Genomic DNA, 22,488 nt, shown 5'->3' with positions numbered 1-22,488 from the left:
AACAAAAGGAAATGAGAGAGCTGTTTTGAGGACACTATTGACAGGGGCTTCTCTCTGAAAACACAAGGATCTGTCGTTGAAATTCCAACTGCCCGATCCTTGTCATCAGATGGTCAACCGGTCCTGTTGAAATCGCAAACTTAATGCTTATGTGTATAGGGACCTTAAATCTTTGGAATAGAGTACATTAGGAATAATTTCAGTAAACCATCAATAGCAAAAATGAGAATCTATCATAATGAGGGCTACAGACAGGAGCCCTGAGAAGCGACTCAAAGTATATAGAGCTGGTTGCTGGACCAAGTCCTGGGAGTCGAAGTGCACCATCTCTAATTATTTTTTATGGTTTATTATCTCCAGTACAAGTAGATAGAAAAGATACAGTGCTGTGCAAATTAATTGGGACAAAGCATTTTTTTTTTTTTAAGTAAAATCATAAATTGGTTACCAGTCAGTGATTCAAACCAGTTTTAACTGCTTTGAACAGACACTCACAAGTTCAAAGCAGTTAAAACTGGTTTGAATCACTGACTGGTAACCAACTTACAATTTTACTTAAAAAAAAAGCTTTGTCCCAATTAATTTGCACAGCACTTTAGCTATCAATTTCAGTTGCAAAATATGCCAATGCCTATCCAAGAGGTGCAAAATTTTTGGAATATTGCACTTGTTATTCCTCTGGATGGATCACAGATTTCATAATCTCTTTATATTGGGAGTAATTGTCGATTTAAATGGATTGTCCATTCATAGGCTACAAGTATGCACTCTGACTCCACACTAGTGACCGCAAGTATGTGATTTGCACACACACGGTCACTTGAAGACTAGACGTGCACGCTATGTGACTGCAGACTTATGAAACCTCAAATTCTCCAGTGACGGCAGCTAGCGACCGTAAATATGTGATTTGCACTCACGCAGTCACTTGCCGACTAGACGTTCACAGCTTGGCACAATACAAGTGCTTTGAGTGAGGCCAGACACGTCTAGTTGAGACCGGACAACCTCTTTAAAACAGTTTCCATGAGATACCAAGAGAAAAGGGTGAAGGAAAGTGACAATTTGACCATCTTCAGTGTCCCTCTGATGTAGCAGAGACAAAGTTTCTTCTACCAGTAGCACTGGAGAGCTCACAGTTCGGACCAGCGGCGTGACTATACTGCTGATCAGAGTTGTCAATCTTCAGGAGATAAACAACCCCTGGTGAGCAGGAAGCGCTTCTGAATAAAAAAGACTAGACAACTCCCCTTTAATGCCTGTGAAGCCCTTGATTGGACAAACTAAGTTGAATATACGAAAAAAAAATCTAAAATATTCTCCTTATGAAGAATGGATCAAGAAATAAAGTGGCACCATAAGCAATGTCATAAATAAGTATATTATAGCTTTATTAATTTTCAAAAAGACATGATAACACACAGTATTATCCAAAAATAACAAAATGAACAGAATCATTCTTTGTCAAATACTGTACATATGCCGGAATATCAGTGCATTTTATGCTAATATTTATACCTTCATTTAGTCTGTATTAAAAAAAAAAAATGTAACTTAAATAGTTAATTATACATAAGTTTCAAACTGTAAACAGCATGTGTATCACTGGATTATACAGAGACAGATACAGGAGAGAGAGATATATAAACAGTAGTACATAGCTAAGCGGGGGTGTTACCCTCAGCAACCAATCAGGTGACAGTATTAATTTTCCTACCATAGACGGAGGAGTTGTCATCTGATCGATAGCCTAGGCTAACCTCACTGTTCAGAATTGCACCAGCTTCTATAAATCTTTCCAACAGTGTTGTATCTGTGTTTTTTTTCCCAGCAGCACCTCTTTTCCTCTATTAACATTCCATAAATAAGGACTGTCAAAGCGCTCACAGAGTAAGGATGCGACTCCTCGTATACTTAAGCAGGGGTTGTGCTATTCCCAACACAGAGCATGCCTATCCTGTAAGTGTGACATTGTTAACTGCTAAGGTTTTTTTTTCTTCATTAAAAAAAAAAAAAAAAATTCTAAAAATTTATGGAAAAGAAGTTTATAAAAATTTAGATGAGACGAAAGAAGGTTTTTTTTCTCTTTTTTTACTTACAAAAAGGCACAAACATACATCTCCTGTTAGCCTGAGGGAAGATAGTCCATTGTGAATTCTAAATTAATACTCCTGGTTTACTCTCTTTCGACCTGCATTAAAATTCCCTGGAGGTGCCAATTATTTAATGGTCCCCATAGAATGTGCCTTCTAGTGGTCACCACAATATATTCCTTTCTCAATTAAAGGGATACTCCCAACATCAGTAGCGAAACTTTAATCTTGTGGGCCCCAATACAGTCTTTAATTGTAACTGTCTTTTCATATGGGCCAAAGGGGCCTTTTGGGCCCCTCTAGTCTCCAGGGTTCGGGTGCAATTGCAACCTCTGTATATATTATAGTTACGCCCCTGGCCAACATGGTAATTGGTTAAAATTGAGATGTGCTTGTGTAAAACTTTACTTGAATTTAAGAATTTTCCCCTCAAGAATAAAGAGATTTTTTTTAATTTTATAGTTTACTGCTCATTGCATTGATTACCAGCCACCTCCTCAGTCTGTCTCCTAGGCAAGGAACGCTTACGAGCTCACTCTAATGGAGCTTGTAAGTGCTGCTCTGAAGCTGCCTAGATTCCTTAGTGACTCGGTTCTCCTCCGACGCTATAGAGGCAAAACGGCCTCAGCTTGTAGAATTGGAGACTGCACAGTTCGGGACTGCGGTGTGACAATTTCAAAGGCCCAAGAGGTCAATCTATAAGACAGAAGATGAAACCACTAATCTATTGTGCAATCGTTAAGTTCATATATTTCATGTGAATATGAAGATGACCGTTCATCTATACCTAAGAACTGGATAAACGTTATCCTTCTTTACTAATTTTTTTTAACTTTTTTTTTTTTTTTAAATATTTTGTGATCTGCAAATTAAAAAGGAATTTAGCGTTACCAAGATGAGTGACTAATGACACCCATGATAGGCCATCATTGGTTAACCACTACAGATATGAATATAACATTCTCGGCTAAATGGAAATATTCTTTTGTTTTTTAGCTTAGGTTTAGAAAATATTTTAAAAAATTAAATATTATAAAAAAATGTTTCACTGCCTCAAATTTGGAACCCAATGCTATTTGGAAAAAAAAATCTTGATGCACAGGCGGGAAGAACTTATACCCCCTTAAATGCTTCATGGAGGAAAAGAAAAGTGACAACTGTTATGAGAAAATTTCAATTGTCACTGTTTGTAGCCCAACTTACACTGCTGAAATTATAGTCCAACACTCTACAAATCTGGACCAAACAATAAAGTAGTTAATTATTGGGGGGTTTGTCCATTGGCCCCAAGAGTTTGCTGATTGGCCTCCATTTGAACCCAAGTAAGATAAACTGTTAATGGGAATGCCATTGGATTCTTCGGTGATAAATTTCTGCTCTTTTCTCTATGATGTATTAATTCTAAAATACAGTAATAGAATTTTTAGTTCTTTGCTGGTCTGAAACAGAGTCCTTCAAATTTGGGGAAAAATAAAAAATCAATATATATGTATACCCACAGACTGTACATACAACCACACACTGACTCCTCTATTGACCTTGGCAAAAAAGTTTGGTGCCATGTCACCCACTACCGGAAAGTTTGTGCATAACTTCCTGTAGAGTGATCGTGCCATGTGTCACCTACTATGATGTTTGCTAGAGATTTATTGAACGCACAAAGAAATAAAAAATACTGAATAGATAGCATTAACACAAGGCCAGCTCGTGCTTCAGATCTATTAATATATTAGAAAAAAAAAAAAAGAGGAAAGGAATCAACAGCAAGAACTTACTGGCAATCTACAACAAACACTTTACTAGGACTAGAAAGAATACTGGGTTTTCTTCATTTTACATTTCACTCTTTGGACCACAAGAGGAAGGTAAAGCAGTTTGACAAACACGAAACAAAAGTATGTGAACAAAAGCTAATCTTCTACATAGTAGAGGCAGTCATTTGTCAGCCACTTGTATTAACCATCCAGCCCATCGGAATTAGGGATATCGTAGATGCACAAACCAAAAAGGTTGAGGTTGGCTTGCTTGGACAACCACATCTCAGATTGGTCAGTCTCCAAGAAATGGCTGCCTCCACTATCTTTAGCTTGGTTGACAAGTCCATGGAAAATTCCCCATTTAGAACATCTTAGAAATTCTATTTGTTTGTGCTTTTTTGACTATGTAGAAATCTATATATATAAAAAAAAACAAAAACGATGGTGTCCTAACCAAATGGAACACACAGCTAGCAGCTTGTTGAGCTTTCAGCCTACATTTTAGTCCAGGTCTTCAAACAAGTTAAGAGGCAAACGTTTGAGGAAGGGTTAAAAAAAAGCAAAGTAGGATACACAAATACTGTATTATTCTTCTCAAAACTATTCAGTTTTCATAAAAATATCAGCAGTAAAAAGTCACAGGATCATCTTTTCATACCTATCTACCCAAACTATCCTGACTGTGATCTACAGTATGGGACTGTTGAGTAGTGACTTGGTCTCCTTGTCCACCCATCACATGACTCACACAGCTACGAAATTATACCTCACATTATTTTAATGAGACCATTCACAGACTCCACATCTGTTCAGCTTTTGCTTCACGGAAACCAGAAAGGATCACTTAGAACTGAGAAGATAATCTTAGTCTTAGTTATAGTTCAGTTCGTCCTTCCTTCACCTCCGAACCAGCCATATAGGCTTAAAGTAACATCCTGTAGCATGCCAATGACATACTCATTCCATACGTTACAGAGAAACTACATCCGGATTGTGTTTACGCTTGGTATGGTTATTGTCCAATTTAGCCTTGGCATCTGGTTTTGTAGAAGCTGTTGAAGATAGGCTACTCTCACTAGACCATGATTCAGCAGAGCAAGCGTCTTTACATTCCGTTAAATACTTTTCATATCGGTAAAGGTAAGAAGGCCTATCTGGTAAAAGATAATAATGTGTTGAACTAGCTTTTTTTCCATTTTCCATAATGGGCAATATACAAGGGGTTTTATTGGCAGATCCTTCACTGTTTTGTCTTTGAATAGTTTTATTGCTAACGTATTTTGGGTCTGGTGCAAAACTCTGAGTTGGAGGCATTACTCCATTGAGGTATGAAGGCAAACTCTTCGGACTTGGTGTTCGAGAGTTGCTCCTGGACAAAGGTTCCCTTGGAGGTACTTTAGGTGGTCGGTCCTCATCACTGTATGTATTTGAGGAAACTTCTGCTGACCACCTTCTGTTGTCTGTTTTTAACGGTCTAGGGGGTATTGGAATCCTTGGTGGAATTTCAGGTTTGTCTTCATCTGAATTGGGAGAAGTCCTATTTCCATGTATCCGAATAGTAGGTTTATTATATGATCCAGCTGGCCCAGAATGAGACCTCCTTAGCCTCCTATGACATTGTTCAGGTTTCTGAGGTTTTATGTTTTGTACACATCCATTCTGTTGACACGTTGGGATTTCGTCTGTTTTTTTCGCTGTAGCTGCTGAATCAAAATAGGCATAATTAATTTGTCCACATCCCCTGAAGCTTCGTCTGCTTGGAACACCATACTTAAATGCCAAAGGTCTACTGTCTTGTATAAGTAAGTCAGTCTCGGAACTGGTAAGAAATTCAACCTCACTATCTGCCTCATCCAGAGAATTATCTTCTGAAATTGGGAGAGGCGGTAAAGGCCTTGAGCTTCGATCGCAAGGAGGAATGGCATAAAATTGTGGTGGTCCACTCTTAACAGGCGTCAAAGGAGGGGTCCTCTCTGCCCCACCATTCATTGACAGTCTCTTAAAGGAAGGAACAACTTGGTCATCTTCACAGTTTGTAGAATGTTCTATGATAGGCATGGCAAGATGAAGAAAGTTAGATTTCTTCATGCAGTTTTCTGAGCAGCAATGTCCATTCATGGTAGCTGGCCTAGAATGTTGACCTGAAAAAGAAAATTGAAATTTTAGACTCTCTCCTCAACATCTACTGTTAACATTTTTCATTGATTGTTCTTTAAACTTGGGTGTACAGAACTGCAAATCCATATGTGAATTACATTATGTAAAGAAACTTTTAAGTAAAATATTTCTTGGGGGTCAGATATTGCCTTCAAATTTCCAGGAATTTAAAACTTTACAACCATCACAACTAAAAATACAAGGACAAAATTGCAATTTTCCTCTAACCACCAATTAAATTCAAGCTTTTTATCAAAATAACTCTACTTTTTAGCTGTGGTATGCTGCACACGGGACCTATATTTTGTGTGAACAGACTTACGGTACTGGATTTCCAAGACATTACTTACCAATACAGGAAGTTTGTGGTTGAGCATGGGATCTTATAACATAGGGCATAGAATCCATCCCATAGAATGTGCTGCAGAAGAAAGAATATAATTTAATCCCATCACCATATTTAACATTAATTCCTAAATTTTACTGTTTCGTTTATTTTCTCGCCATTTTAGTGCTACCAATATTAAAAGCAGCTTTTATATTTTTTTGAAAATCCACAAGTCAACCACAGGACTTTCATAAGAGATATTTTCAGTGATCTGATCTACAAATGTAAGCTACTAGAGCTGCCTGCCATACTGGAAACCTGTGGATCTGATTATACAATAAAGGAATACAGCATAGCTGACATGGCTCCGTTATGCTATCATGAACAGATCATATAAAGAACCAAATTGTAAAAATTCCCAAACCCCCAATGCAATGTTCCACCTAGGTTGACTTGAACATTAGTTCTCGTTTGAAACTCTAAGTATTAATGTCAACATGTCCTATGACTTACTTTTCATACTCGCTGTGATTTGCCCAACATGATTTTCCGCACATTAATCCCTGTGCGCTGTGCATAAAGCTGGTTTTCAATGAAACGTCTTGAGTCGCGAGCCCAGCTGTTGTCATTGTGTCTTGTTCCTGTAGACTTCAACTATTCACAAAGAGCTCCAAACGTGGGACCTACGAGCAGCTGTCATGTCTTCAACTGTGAGAAAAGAAAAACAATAATGATTGTACGATGATATAATGGTCTGAACACATGGAAGTTGTAGGACAGGTGTGATATCACACTTCGCCAACATACTTATGCAATTTTATGCAGATTTAGAAGTCACATAAGCCTGCCATTCATCACTATTAAGAAGAGCTTAACACATAAATCACATTCAAGCTTATGGGATGTCCATTTCCAAGGACACTTGTCATGAAGAGGATCATGCCCAAGGATCCAAATCAATTATGGCAGATCTCAGTTCCAGGGACATTACGTGTTAAACTGTTGACCGATCCCTGCCAGTATCAGGACATATGGATGACTTTAATGTCTTTTTACTCTACTCATGTTCTCTAATTGTTCCCTTAATTAGCAACCTTTGAAAATAAGCAACTTTGTTATACATTTCATCATAGACATCCGCTTTTTTTCTCCTCTTGGACAGTTAATTCTCAAAATTCTCAAGTTTTGGTTATAATTTGTATACAGATTTTTGCATCACTAAGATAGAAGATGACAGTTACTGCTGGTAAGATTCTATATAGATAGAAAGGGGGGGGGGAAAGAGCTCTGCTTCTAGCGCATTCCCTTCACCCCCTCCTTTCCGCTTCACTGAATACAAATTATAACCAGAAATTGATAATTTTGAGAATAAATTATCAGTCCAAGAGGAGACAAAAAAGCAGATTTCCCTGAAAAGATATTGCTTATTTTCATGTGCACTATTAATTAATTTATGCCATAAAAATTAAAACGACGGTTACTCTTTAAGTCCAACAGACGGACATTAACTCCCATCTAAAGCGCGAAAGACAGACCACAGCTAGACAAACACATGGGTGCTGGAGATTTGTTTATACCCAGTCCCATGAATGAAAAGCAGAACTGTATTAAGATTGAATCCACCTACAGTTTTGGTGAAGTCTTAATTTTTTTTAAATACATCCTGCCTACTACGCGTTTCTGAAAGCAACCTTGTGACAGACGATAACTCTACAGAGCAGTGTTGTTCTTGGGAATGCACAACTGATGATGAATGAATTCATTAGGCCTTGAGTTTACGGGCATTGCTTATAAATGTTTGTTTCAAACGGTCCATAAAAAAATAAAATAAATATCTATCTTAAAAGACTATTTCTGCAATGAAATGGAATAAAAAATGGTGTCCAGGATCCAATGCAAAATCTGTAACCACTGTGTGCTACTTATAATATTGGGGTCCATGGGTGCCCTAAGACACCAGTCTCCAAGTGCACCCGCTGCACCACCTATAGTCTGCCCTAAACATGGACCTTTACCGCTATACCCAGGGCCGGACTGTTCATCTGGCAATTCTGGCAAATGCCAGAAGGGCCTGTCTGGTCATGGGCTGCCTTGTCTGCTACATTGTTAGCAGAATTGGTGTTCTCAAGACACCCATACTGTTAAGAGTTGTGACAGAGCACAAAGTCGCTGACTCCGTCACTTACCCCAGCAGCCCATGGGTATCATTAGAAATATTGGTCTTGTGGTAAATCTTACTTTCCTCCATCCAGAGTAATATTAATAGTAATATATCCCAACTGGTGCTTGGGGATGGGGACAGCATGGGCCTGTGTTTTCAAATGCCAGGGCTGAATTTCAGCCCCAGTCCGTACCTGGCTACACCACCTATAGCCTCCACTAAGCATGGACCTTAACCTCTGCACCACCTACAGCCTGCCCTAAACATGGACCTTTACCGCTGCACCACCTATAGCCTGCACTAAGCATGGACTTCTGAATGATACTTTAGGGCAGGATATTTGGCTAATGGAGCTTCAACGTCACTTCAATCTTCAATACTTTATTTGGACATTTTAAAAGACATCGTGAGTCCTAATTGCCGAGTTCGCACTCTTTGTCCCAATGCATTAGGCCAGATTTTTATTTTTGTGCCATTAAAAATATATGACTGATGTGCACACTCGCTTCTAAGGAGCCGATGACGGAAAACTTAATTGGTTCTGAGCATTTATCATGGAGTCTCTTGTTTTGACTGCTGGCATCAGACTTCCTCTGAGTTTTCTTCCATGTATGGACTCCTAAGATCAAGGTTTGTTGTTGTGACCAGCACCGAGCCCTGAGCAGAAAATGTTCTAATTATCCTCCGCACGGCAAAGACGATGCCTAAGATAACACGCAGAACTAGATTTCATCAGTACATATTAGGATCTGAAAAACTAGACAATAGCTCGGTCTATAAAAAGGCAGACGCGCCATTACGGACCCAAGGAAAGCTGCTCAATCAGCCCTGCTGGACATGGAAAGGCCATACTGGTTGCCATTTAGCTTTCCCCAAAACAGAATGGCTGAGATGAATAGATTTTAAGGCATCAGTAAATTATGGCATATCGCTATCAGTTAAAGGGGTTTTCCACTTTTGGAAACTTTTTTTTTTTTCTTATTTACATGCATGTAATTGGAGCTAAAAATAATTTTTTGCCATTGGGTTTCATTAAAAATTTTGCACCGTTTGCTTTCTACAGCCTCTGTGTTTCATGTCTATTGCAACTGCAGAATGAGTTAACCGAAAATCCACCAGTCAGCTCAATGTGATGGCCTGCCAGGGAGTTTGTAACTTATCCAGGTGCCTTTCAACTGATTTATAAATTTAACGTGCAGGGGAACAAAGAGCCTGGAAAAGCCAAATTTTTAATGAAGCCCAATTGCAAAAATTATTGCATGCATTTTTGGTGATAAAAAACAAACAAACCACCAAAGATGGACAACCTCGTTAATGATCGTTGGGGTCAGACCTTGACTGTTCATGAAAAGGAAAGGGCCTTCCAAGTGCTGTTAGGACAGGCAGACGTGTGATAACATTTTGTTTTGGAGTTTATGGGTAACTTAACTTTAAACTTATTAAAACATTCAAGGTTCCGGCCTAAAAGCGTTTTGCTGATGAAAATATTTGGCAACCTGTATTAATCTTGCAATTTACAGGAGAAAACCGTGCTTGTGTCTGCCCCTCCCTAGTCAACCAGACTGACCAGAGTCCATATCTGCATGAGTCACGCCACGGTAACGAAAGGAGAAAATAGGACTGACTTACTCTTAGGTGTTACAATTGGGGAATGTGGAATTCGGGAGCATTAACATTTCACTAAATCAAAGGTAAAAATTTCTGGTTGTACAATAAGGGTTTGCTTACAAAGCAATTTCGTAACATCTCTATTTTTTTTTTTTTTTAAGTATCCCAACCAATATAAAAGGCAGAGGAGTGTAGATGGTATGTAATTACAACTGGACCCTTAAGGCTATCCCCCATACACATTAGATTAACATCAGTCGAACCCACTGATATCGGTGGGATTCCTCCCGACTCTTGACGTAGCATGTCCGTCGAGAGAAGAATTAAGCGCGTCTAATTTTCAACGATCATTTTGTTTTCCAGAAGAGAAAACAGTAGCTCCTTGCAGAGCTGTTGGCCAAATTATCATTTTGTTTTCTAATTTATTGTGTATTTAGGCTTTATATATATGTATCTAGGCCTTATGGCTCACATAAGTGAAGAGCTGGTCTGCAAGAGTGCAGTGGTGTGCTGACCCTAACCCACTCGAAGAACCAAAATGGAAGGTTCGGTGCCACAGTCCTGCACAGAGGTGAGTGTATGCTACACACTCGCTGCTACTTCCATGGCCATCCTCACCTTGTGCCACCACAACTCCCTAACTACAATAAGGTCCATATAGGCCTCTACAAGATTGGAAATCAGGATATAACTGAATTCCTAGCCAAAATCACCAATCACGAACCTACTGCTAATCATAGCACAGTAAAAACCTAAAGTAGAAGAGCTGCATTCAAGAGGATCCATATTCATCCCTCGAAAGATTGTAGACGAAGGGACACAATAATTTTGGATAGAAGAGTGGTTCAAGGCTGCTGGATGTTCAATGATCCTGAATGGCCCATATTACGTAATTTGTATACTAGAAACCATGCTACTACACACCACTGCGTCCCACCATATCCTCAGAAGACCCCGTGACCTGGGAGATGTTCCTTAAAGTCAACCCTGAGCTATTATTTTTATATACATTATTTTGTTCATTATTATAAAGCACCGGATATAATAAAGTGCCATAAAGAAGTAGCATTTTCTGTTTACCCCTTCCTCCATGCTCATCCAGACATCAATAATTTATTATGATGACAAAGTGGTCACTTACATTCCCAGCTATGTACTCACATATACAGAAAAGCCTCATAGACGGACATGTCTGCCGCAGTCCACCCCCCCCACACATCATAATGAAACCAGGCTAGAAAAACAAATGTGTCAGACATGGACTAATGTGCACATTAGCTGCTCTTTCCAAGATGAGCCAAGACAGGAATCAGATAAGTAGTATTTGTAAGTGGAAGCCTAATGCTTAGAAACTGACAGGTCTCAGGGGATGTCTAAGAGAATGTCCATTAGCGAGCATTAAGAGTTTTTAGATATGTGGCTCCTGAAAATGCAGAAGGGAGGGTGGAGGGATCAGGAGAGCCTAATGAGTATGGTACTTGGGTCAGTCTACAGAGTCTAGAGCAGCCTTCTCCAACTTGTGGCAAAATAACAACTCCCAGCATTTGCTGTGAAGCAATTCTGGGGTAAGTAGTTAGGAACATATGGAGAACCACATGTTGGAGACTACAGGTCCAGATGATAGCAGTAATATAAGTTTGTAACAGCTGGAAAGCGGAAAACCAAGAGTTTGTGACCACTAGTAGAGACTACTCTTAAAAATGACATCAGGTTGTGTAAGCCACTGCTACAAGACATGTCTCGTAACATCAGGTGAGGGACCACTGCTAGAAAACATATGTCTTCACATCTAGTTGGAAACCACTGCTACAGGTCATATCAGGTCGAAAACCAGTGCAAGAGGTCATATCTTGTCACATCAGATTGAAAACCACGGCAGGGGGTCATATCAGTCTGCAGACCACTGCTAGAAGTTAAATCTTGTCACATCAGGTTGGAGACCACTGCTAGAGGCCATATTTTGTCACATAAGGGTGGAGACCACTGCAGATGGTCAGATCTTGTCACATCACATTGGACACCACTGCTAGAAGTCATGTCTCATGACATCAAGTGAGAGACCACTGCTAGAAATCATGTCTTCACATCAAGTTGGAGACCACTGCTAGAGGTCACATCAGTTCAGAAACCAGTGCAAGAAGTCATATCTCACCACATCAGGTTGGAGACCACTGCTAGAGGTCACATCAGGTTGAAGACCACTGCTAGAGTCCACATCAGGTTCGAGACCACTATTGTAGGCAATGCTAGGGTGACTTGGTATGAGTAGTAGTTGTTCCACCGGAGAGATCAGAACTCCCTAAATCTTTCCCAGTACCAGCTGAATCCCACCCTGTACATGCATCTTCAGTGTTTGCCTTAAAAGCTTTTTCAAGTGGCGGAGTTTGACAAAATATACAGTATATACACATACCGTTCCTAAACACATCTAAGCTTATGTAATGTCAGTACCTCAGCTTACAGGCTGTCTAGCAATATCTTGCCTCTCTATTCAGTAAATATTCATTTATGTAGTGAGGAAGCTCCATATACATCTTTCCATATTGAGATTGCGCCATCATTGTTCCCCCAATAAAAAGTGGACAAGTCAGCATTCCTTTACATGGGCTTCTTTCTCCATACAAGCTATTTTTTACTTTCATCCCTATCATAATTTCTCCACTAGGTGGCACTGTGGAACTATTTTCTACTATGTTTAAAGGTCCAATAAACAAAAAAAGGCAATATAAACTTCAAAGTAAAAAGAAAACATGAATAAATATTATATATATATATTTTATATAGTATCCACACACACACACTCTCACATATAATATATGCACACAAAATATTTAATAATAATCAGCCCCCATATAATACACCGTTCACAATACAAAACACAGATTTTTTGCACAACTCAATATTTTGCCCTGGTCTGGGCCGCGGCTTTATGGGTATTGGGCATATCCCAACCCCCCACCTGCGCCACTGCTCGAAGGCCCCCCGGCTCATCATTAGACAGTGTATTCAGTGCACAGATCACATTTAAGCTCATCTGTCAGCAGTTGTGTAACTTGGGGTCGGCTCCAGATTCCCTGTGGAATTTCAGCGTTTTAATAAACACTTAAAATATTTATACTTGCTCTAAAAAAAGATTATTTTTGTTACTCTTTTAAAAATTTTGCTCGCTTCCAAGCGTAGGGGGGGTTGGGGGGGGGGGGAGAGGAAAAAAAACATCTCCAGCCTTGGCTATGACAGACAAATGGAGTCTTTGTGTCAAACGAGGTGACCTGCCTTGAGTTTCTGTGGAGAATTGTGAATGGCCAGTATTATCAATGTGGGGAACGCTGCACGGACAGGAAAGAAAAGAGAAGGGTGGTGGGGGGAGAGGATACAAAGTAATTATATACTGTTGACAAGTCAACTTCGAAAGATTCGTGGGAAGCAAAATAAAGGCCCTGAAATGCGTTACTGTGTTCCAATAAGGTGGTCTTACTAGATTCAATGTGTAAGTGTAGAATTAAAGGGAAGTAACTGCTGATCTCTCCGGTCATAGGAAATCCCGCGGAAAAATCCTGGTCAAGTAATGTAAATGCACTAATCGATATGCGATTTGATGCCAAAAGCTGAGCCATGACTAGAAGTGTCTCTTTGCAATAGAGAGGTCCCGTGTAGGGCCGGTTTTAGATAAAGTGGGGCCCCAAATGCTCACATATTGCACCATAACACAAACATTTCTGTTGTACTTACATGCGCTGAGTTCAGGCCGTTAAACAAGCGTGATCGACAATATTGAAGTTGTTTGACGCTTGTTTCCCGGCCGAGGAACAATGATCACTAGTAGATCAATCTGTCCCCATACAGTATCATGTTAGCGGCACGACACAGGCTGGAAGCTACTGGGGTAGTGTTGGTCCTAGGCAGATGCCTAGCCTGCCTGCCCTTAACATCAGCCCTCGACCCGTGCACCACTCTATTGTCCATGCACACTTAGTGCAACCCTCCACAAGGTTGTATCATTACAGGGAAATCCAGGAACCAGGGCACCTGACATTCTCTTTTGGTAACTTTATTAGTACAGAAAAAATCACGACGTTTCTGCCTCGCAGGGCCTTTATCAACCCATAAAATAAACATATGCATGGCTTGATAAAGGTCCTGCATGGCTGAAACCTTGTGATGTTTCAGTACTGATAAAGTTAGCAGAGGACGTCTGGTGCCCTGGAAGTGTCTCTCTGGTTGCCATGAGTTGCAGGATACTTGTGGAAGTTGTGCACAACTATTGTATCCAGGACTGAATTGTAACGTTGCCATTTTCACTTAGGCAAAAAAATAAATAAAAAGGATATAATTGTAATAATTTATGCAAAAATTATATAACTTACTTCTATTGAAATATCCACACATTTATGACCCCGTTTTAGCAGTATAGCTTTTAGTCATTCATTCAATATTTTTCAACATCCATTTTTGTACATGCCATAGAGGCAGACCAATGGGGCTTTTACGTGGTCCGAGCCTTAATCAGTCTCCTTTGTGAACATCTATCCTTTCAAAAGAAACTACAAAGGGGTGGAAAGTTGTACCAAAGGTCAAAGAAACAATGTTGTGGGGGCAAAACTTATCATTTTTGTCATGTATGGGGACTTGCCTACTCTATAGGTTGGAGGGGAAAGAAGGGCTGGGTAAATTGGGTTTCAAGATAACCAGTTGTTTTCTTCTCCATTTGTTACTACTCTCTTCATTGAGAACATATGCACACTCAGCCAGACAGAGCGTGCATTTTAGTAGGTTTGATAGACGACTTTGGAAGAAACAAATGGAAGACAAATAAGAGGTGTATCTAATATGTATGACCACTGTGCCGGGTGACAGATTTGCAGCATACAACAGCTGCCGACTTATGCTAAAATTGCCATTATAAGAGGACAGAAGTTGGTGCTGTGTTAACGGTTACAGTTTTTTGATACCACTGTAGTTCTTCTCTAGACAGTATTGTAGGAACTCTCAGTTTTGTTTGTGTCAGTTTTTCCCTATAATTCCCCATGTTTTGATCATGTACTGTAGATAATGGTTGCTGTATACTCCTAGTTGAACAGATCGTTCTCCCATAATGTCCGAGTGCTGATGATTCTGCTGAAAGCTTCAGTCTGCAGTATGAAAACTCTAGCACACTCATAGAGATCCATTTTGATAATTGCCATGAGGTCAAAATCATTTACGTCAATGTTTATGGCAGTTCCTAAGCCATTTCTCCATCACCGGACATCCTGGGAGAGGTGGAAAAATTAAAATTGTAGGTCCTAAAAATCAGTTGCTTAAATAAATCTGTGAAACGTTAAAAGTCACAAAAGCCAAAATGTTTAGGTTGCATTTTTTTTTTTAAAGACGTTTTAGCTTCCTTTCGTCATTTATCTATGATGAAGGGAGGGATCCCTAATTAAAAGGTATCACCTTCTGCTAGGTTGCTGGCATATTATTAATGAAAGACAGTAGTCAATTTAAGGAGGAGAGGCATATTTCTGTGACACATATACCATTATCATCATCATCTTAATGCACTGCCCTTCCTAATTTCCCTCTCCCTACAGGCTGTTCTTAAAGGGAAAACCACAATTCTGTAACATACACGCTTACAAGAAAAGTCTTGAAAACTAAAAATACCCAGCAGTTAAATTTATGAACTTTTCAAAATTATTTTTATATTAAATGAGCATGAACCATTTACAGTGGATTTGGTAAAAGCCAATAATAAAACATAAAAAAGAATAGCATACGTGCTTGCCTATATTAGTTTTTTTTTTTGTAAGTAACCTGATGGGAGATGTTTTATGAATACAGTTTTCATTTATATAGTTCAAAAAAAGGGACATATTTGAACAATTGGGTAATATGGCATTAGTGAGGGGTGTGTTAAGACCCATTGTGGTTCCCAAGAATTGATTTTCAACTGAAGTAGCCTATGGATTGGATTGATGAATACTAACTAATTACATCCCAAATTCTCTATAATAGTCTTGTAGCCAGGTCAGTACACCCAAATGCCTGTTTATAAACCAGATGCAAATTGCCTCTTCAGAAAGAAAGAGTACTTTTACTCTACAGCGCCACCTATTGGTAGTAGCGATCCTACAAGTCACAATCAACCCTTTAACGAGTCTTGCAGTATGACTTAGGATACAAGCCGAATTTTTGGATTGTTACCAAAGTCCCTCGTGGAAGTCAAAGCAAATCACAGAACATAAAGAAACTTCATACATTTTGCCCTGGTTGGTATCAAGTGTTACAAGCCTCCTAGATTGCACACAGTTTCTGGTTGCCCACAACCAGCACCTAGATTATTGTAATTACCCCAGAGAGCACAAGCCTACCTACCTGCCCAGAATTTTATAAAGAATGACCCCCATTGTATACACATCCCAGACCCTGCAAAAGAACTGGATACACTGTTTTCTGCTCAATGTTCTATTTTTTTCACTTAATTGTCAGTAACGGACAAAACACATTTTTATTTAGTCTTTTTTTCAGTTTTACGTGAAATTCAGCAGTACCATCTGTTCATAAAATGCTACAACGCTCATAGGGTGTCATTTGCATAGAAATACATGTGGGAACTGGAGAAGAAGGTAATGTGTCACCAACTAAAGATTTTCTGAATTAAAGGGAGGAAAAATATAGAAAATGTTATTCAAGTATCTAAATCGATTCTTTTAATGATACCTTGACCCCAGATAAGATACATATAGAGAGACAACGTCACCAAGTCACTAGTTGGCAAAGCTGGGAAGATGCAAAGATTCAAATTGCCTTGATGAGATTGAAAGAGAGAGAAAGAGATACAGTGAGAGAGAAAGAGGGAAAAGGTGAAAAAAAAGAGAGAGAAAGAAAGAGAAATAAAAGTAAAGCAAAGGAAAAAAAGAAAGAAAGAAAGTTAAGCAGTTAGAATCTGTATATAAAATAATGATCCTTAAAAAGGGAACAGAGAGGACTTTGATTGGTCAGTATTGGGAAAACCCCCTGAGGACCAGTCATGTTACATCTCTTGTTTCTATCAAGCAGGTTGCACAATGAAAGCAATGCTCTTCATTGGTTGTTACGGACAATGCTACTTTATTTAGTACAGTGTCTTATATGATTTCTTGAGCGTTTGCCCAGTGCTTGATCAATTCAAGTGGGAATTGCATTGAACTTTAGCTGTTCCGAGATAAAAGACTGATACTCGTAGCTGCTTGCAGGAAGGAGAGCAAAAAATCAACAGAAACAGTGACATTGGGAGATCGAGAAACACATCTTTTTTTGTTATTCTGCAGACAGGGGCACTTGGCAGTCTCAAGAGGCTGAAAAGTCAAAACATGACATTTTCTTTTAGAACGCAATGTACTTGGCTTTAGAATTTCACCCACCTCACATGCAATTCTGACTTTAGCATGGCACCAAATTTTATTCAAAACAATTATATAAGTGCATTACAGAGAAGCAAATCAGCACCTCCCTTCCCCCGATACATAATGCAGCCACAAGTGAGCAACTTCAAGGTGTTGTCATCCACTCAGCCAATAGTCTGCCAATTACAACAGGGGGACTAGAATACACTTATTGGCCGTATTCTTATATACATATTAATGGAGACATCGAGGTCTGCAAAGTCTTCATATGCACTGTGGAGTAGCTCTTAAAAGCATATTTTTAGCTTGCCTAGATCACCCTGTTCAACACACCCAGGACTTGCTATAGTATTTTTATGACTAATAGGGAGGAAATACTGTACTAAGTGAATGAGCAAGGGGTTATTTAGACTATTTGAATCTAATGGACGTGAAGGTAGAAAACAATGACACAATAGACTCCGATGATGCATGCATCCTCTTGCAAACTTGTTTTTTGCTGTGAAAGTTATGTGACCTATTTGCACGCAGTTAATGTAGCAGGCATACCATAGTAATATACAGGTGAGCCACGAGAAAGAAAGGTGGGAAACGGGCAAAGAGATGAAATTCGAGAGTCCAAAACCCTGGTGTAACAGCTAATGTTGGCTTTATCAGCTGATCATCGAGGCATAAAACTGCAAAAAAAAGTGTATATTGTACGTTTACTTGACTTACTAACACCACCTGTAGAACATTTACTATTCTTAGTGGTAAGGGGTTTGTGGGACTCCATTGCAATTCTTTTATTTGGCAGTGATTGTGTGAGACCCCACCACAGTTCTCTTGTATGGTAGAGAACCTGTTACTCTATTGTTGTTCTCTTATGTGGTAGGGGCTATGTAGGACCCCATTACTGTTCTCTTGGGTAAAAAGGGCTATGTAGGTACCCACAGCAGTTCCTTTTTTGTTTACCTCTGATAAAACGAGAGAGTTCATCTAGTAATAATACATGCCATCTTTTATTAATTTTAATATGCTTCCATACACAATATTGATTCTCTACTTGTATCTTTGGAAATCAACATTTTCTTGGCCTTTGCCAGATTAAAAGCAGGAATCATCTTCACCCATTCATCTCTACAGAAGAAGATCCAACAGTTATGCCAACCACTGTTTATTTCAATATGCCAGTGTAGTATTTTGTGCTGCCCTTGGTATGAATCCAAGAAGAGTACCGATATCTGCAAGGAGATTTTATGTTGTTCTCAAGTTTAAATAGGTTTCCTTGAGTAGTCAAAGTGATAGCTTATGTATAAAAACCTCTGTTGTGTGATGGCAATAGGAGGAAATTTGATCGTAAGCTCCTCTGTGACATGAATAGGGTTCTGGATGTGAAGGACTAAGGGATACTACTAAGATAATAATAGGACTATTGTATAAGTCTGGAGCCATCAGTCAAATCCATTAGCCATCCTCTTAACTTTGATAGAAATAACTCAAATATGTTTTCGCTGAACATTTCTTGGTTGCACTGAGCGATTTGCACAGCTGAAAATTGATCTTTTAAAGTTACGGGCTACCAGATAAACTAAAAATTATATGACATGTGCAAAATTATATCCTATACTAATACTGGTTACATGAATAGACATTTCATGTACAACCAAAAACATATCAGAACTAATGGAATGATAATGTAATGAGACATGTGTAGTCACCAGCCTTACATTTTTCAGGTTTTGTTGAAGGTTTGCTTGTGCAATTCACGTTCCAATTTGGAGAACAGTTTTGGGCACAGAACAAATCTAAGTGAAACTTACTGTTGCAGTTGAAAGTGCGAAATGGGGTAAAAGATACAAAGTTTTCAAAAAGTTGATCAAACTTTAGTATTAGTCTGTAGGTAATGAAGAGAGTGGGACTGAAACCTTCTAAAATTCCTCCTGACCTGGTTAAGTGGATTACTACCACACTTTCGGAAGTATTTTGCAGAAGTTTCCGCTATTGTCCTAACTTTAATCTAATGTATCAGATGTCTCAACAGTCATAAGCAAACTTTACTGATGCCCAGTAAATATGATGCAACACACTATATAGTTGATGGACAAATTGAAGAAATTAGATGAGATGTCATCCAAGGCTGGCAAGCATGGAGAAATAGGGTCACCGACATCTAGTAAGCAAATCATTGCCCATTCTTAGACCACCAAAGGTTCCATGCAATTTTTTTCTTTAGCATAAATAATTACAATTTCCTTAAAGGTTTAATTTTAACAATCTACTAATCCTATCGGTCCTAGTCTCGAGTCACGATGGACCCACTACTCCACGACTCAATGACAGTAGTGTTTTCAAACCTTATTGATAGGACATCAGATACTATAAAGAACACGTTGCAATGCTATTTACTGAATGAAGAAAGTTGCGACGACAACATAGCTCAATAGAAGCCAATATAATCCGAGAATTACGACACACATTTACAATCTCCGCCACCAGCATGATAATGATCACTGAGTCACCATTATGGCTCACCTATGTTCTAGTCACATCATGCGATCAACGCTCTACTACCATTTGTGTAAGCTGTCAGAAAGGGGAAGAAAAAGGAAGGAAAAAAAAGTCTCGGTGCAAATGGGACCTACAAAACCAGATTCACAACAGACAAAATCTCCCCCCAAAAACGGAAGATTTAAGTCGTAGAAATGGTTGGGCCGGTCGAGGAAGACACTGTCAGGCGGTGTTCCCGGTGGGTGCACTCTTGGTTACACAGGGGTTAAAGCAATTAGAGGAGACTCTTAACATAAGGGGAATGGGTAGATGATATCAGTGTGTATACTGCGCCAGCGAGCAGGATCAGAGTCCATGTTGTATGTTTGCAATGCTGATGACTTTAGAATATGTCCTGAAATAAACAAGGCTGTAGCCTGTAAAATAAAAAAAAAAACCCAACCTCACCTTTCTTCACCCCTGACAGTTGCTTCGCAACCGTTCCTGTCATACCTGTGTGGCAGGTGCACCTTTAGCCAGTGACACACCTCCTTAAAGTGACACTTCCAGCCATAAATCTACTTAATATTTGGAATTCATTAAAGCTAAGATCTCCAGTCCAGATAATATTGCCTGGTAGTTACACAATGGCTCAGTAGATAAGTGGAGCATGTATAGGTTGGGGGGGGTAATGGATCACGATCTCCTACCTGTATCCCATAATGTACACTACACATATGCGGAGATTTTAAGCCCCCAAAATATTTTGTCATTACCTGGTAATCTACAAAATGATGACTTCCTTATAATCTATCAAAAATAGTCTTAATGCTGGATTATTAGGGAACCCCTGGAAAAATTTTGACGTTAGGGAGGGGAAATCAAAAAGCAGCATTGTTCAATCTATTTCATTGCCCCTTTTGAAGAAAAAAAAAAATACAAACAAAATTACCAGTGGCATTTTGGCTAATTCGGTATGTCTAATTCCAGATTGTTGAAATTGTATTCTATCTATTGGGATACACTGCATCAGTACATTATATGCCATGCACTGTATAGCACTCTCATCTGCCTGTGGCTAGCAATCCATGCTGGGAGTTGTAGTTCGCCGGCACAGTTTGCACATGTATTAGGAAGGAAGTTTCAGAAAATATTTTTTCAATTTGTGTCTGTGTGACAGCCCTGGCAGCAAGTTGTTGAGGTTCCTCATAGACAGCTAGTTATTAAGTAGCATGTGCATAGATGGAACGTAGACGCACTGGAAGGAATGGAGTGAAGGCTACCATCAGCCATACTGGATTACTAATATTAGTAATAATAATAATAAACAGCAGAATCAGGACAATGCCTATCGCTTTGTTTTTAAAAAAAAAATAAAGTTACATGATATAATATTGTGTTTTATCTGTATTTTTAAAGAAGAGAAATTCTTCAATGACAAATTCAGCTCTGCTACATCTATGTACAATAATGTTATTCATTTCTCTCTCTTTTCCTCCTGTTTTGGAGTCAGAGAATGACATATGTCAATGAGGCTGAAGCCTTCTCCGATCCTGCAGGCTGCTCTGTACCTGTGCATTGGGGTGGGCTCAGCTCATGGTCAGACCTTCCGGATGATCCCTGCGTTTCCTGTGTGTCCCGGCTCCAGAATCCTGCTCATTCCAGGCTGCTCCTCCTGCGCACAGAGGCCGCTTGTTATGTCCTGTGCCTGGCTCCACATTCACTGCCAGTGTGTCATTCCTCCTGCTAGAGGCAGGCACGTTTATATGAATGGGCTGGGCTGTGACATCACACATGGACGCCTACCACAACTGGGCTTCTTAAAAGGGCAACAGCCGGCGTGGTGTGGGGGTGAGACCCACGGAAGAGCAGGGATTGGTTACTAGTGTTACATCATGTTATGTGCAGCCCCCTGTGTGGCAAGGTAGAAGGTAACAAGATGTACTGACAATATCAATAAGTGTCACAAGGGGTAAAGTTTTTCTTTCTCGCTTTTTTCTATTTTTCCCTTTGTTTCCCCCTCTCTTTCTTTACTTTTCTTTTTTATTTTCCTTCCTTCATCCATTCTTATTTTCTCTTCCGTTTTCTTTATTCCATCCATCTTCCTTCTTTCTTTCATTTTCTTTTCTCTTTCTTTCTTTCTTTCTTTCTTTCTTTCTTTCTTTCTTTCTTTCTTTCTTTCTTTCTCTCTTTCTTTCTTTCTTTCTTTCTTTCTTTCTCTCTTTCTCCTTCCCAAGTCAATTTCTCTTCCATCCTTCCTTCTGTACCTCCCTGCTTTCCTTGCTTTCTCACTATTCGCCATCCTTCTCTTTCTCTGGATCACCCTTCCTTTCCTCCCTCCCTTCCTTCTTTTCCTCCCTCCCTCTGTATCTCACAGGCTTCCTTCCTTTCTCCATTCTCTCTTTCCTTTTCTCTGTATCTTCCTTCCTTCCCTCCCTTTGTACTCCCAGACTTCCTTCCTTCTTTTCCTACCTCTTTCCTCCCCTCCCTCTGTACCTCCCAGCCTTCCTTCCCTCACATTCTTTCCTTTCTCTCTTTCCTTCCTTTCATC

At 39.4% G+C, this 22,488-nt stretch overlaps 1 protein-coding gene across 1 annotated transcript; it reads right to left on the bottom strand.

The window, feature by feature from the left end:
- Window positions 1-1,370: 1,370 nt before the first annotated feature.
- Window positions 1,371-21,694, bottom strand: ERRFI1 (ERBB receptor feedback inhibitor 1). The gene is made up of 4 exons (XM_073585599.1): window positions 21,509-21,694; window positions 6,849-7,043; window positions 6,358-6,428; window positions 1,371-5,991 (listed from the first exon to the last, which is right to left on the bottom strand). Exons 2-4 carry the CDS (start codon window positions 6,962-6,964, stop codon window positions 4,820-4,822), a joined length of 1,359 nt encoding a protein of 452 aa, XP_073441700.1. The 5' UTR covers window positions 6,965-7,043; window positions 21,509-21,694; the 3' UTR covers window positions 1,371-4,819.
- Between the last annotated feature and the right edge of the window lie 794 nt (window positions 21,695-22,488).

This window comes from Dendrobates tinctorius, unplaced genomic scaffold (assembly GCF_039654945.1).
Source record: "Dendrobates tinctorius isolate UK_male_01 unplaced genomic scaffold, ASM3965494v1 ptg000086l, whole genome shotgun sequence".
NCBI classification, from domain to species: Eukaryota; Metazoa; Chordata; class Amphibia; order Anura; family Dendrobatidae; genus Dendrobates; species Dendrobates tinctorius.
Note: the sequence above shows the minus strand (reverse complement) of the source record. Positions and strands in the feature narration are given on the sequence as shown.

Bases quoted from the DNA above. Each gene is read 5' to 3' on its own strand.
- ERRFI1 (XM_073585599.1), bottom strand. From the start codon at position 6,964: ATGACAACAGCTGGGCTCGCGACTCAAGACGTTTCATTGAAAACCAGC. The intron at 6,429-6,848 runs GTAAGTCATAGG...TTTCTTCTGCAG, and splicing joins AATCACAGCGAGTATGAAAA to CACATTCTATGGGATGGATT. The intron at 5,992-6,357 runs GTAAGTAATGTC...TTTCTTTTTCAG, and splicing joins ACCACAAACTTCCTGTATTG to GTCAACATTCTAGGCCAGCT.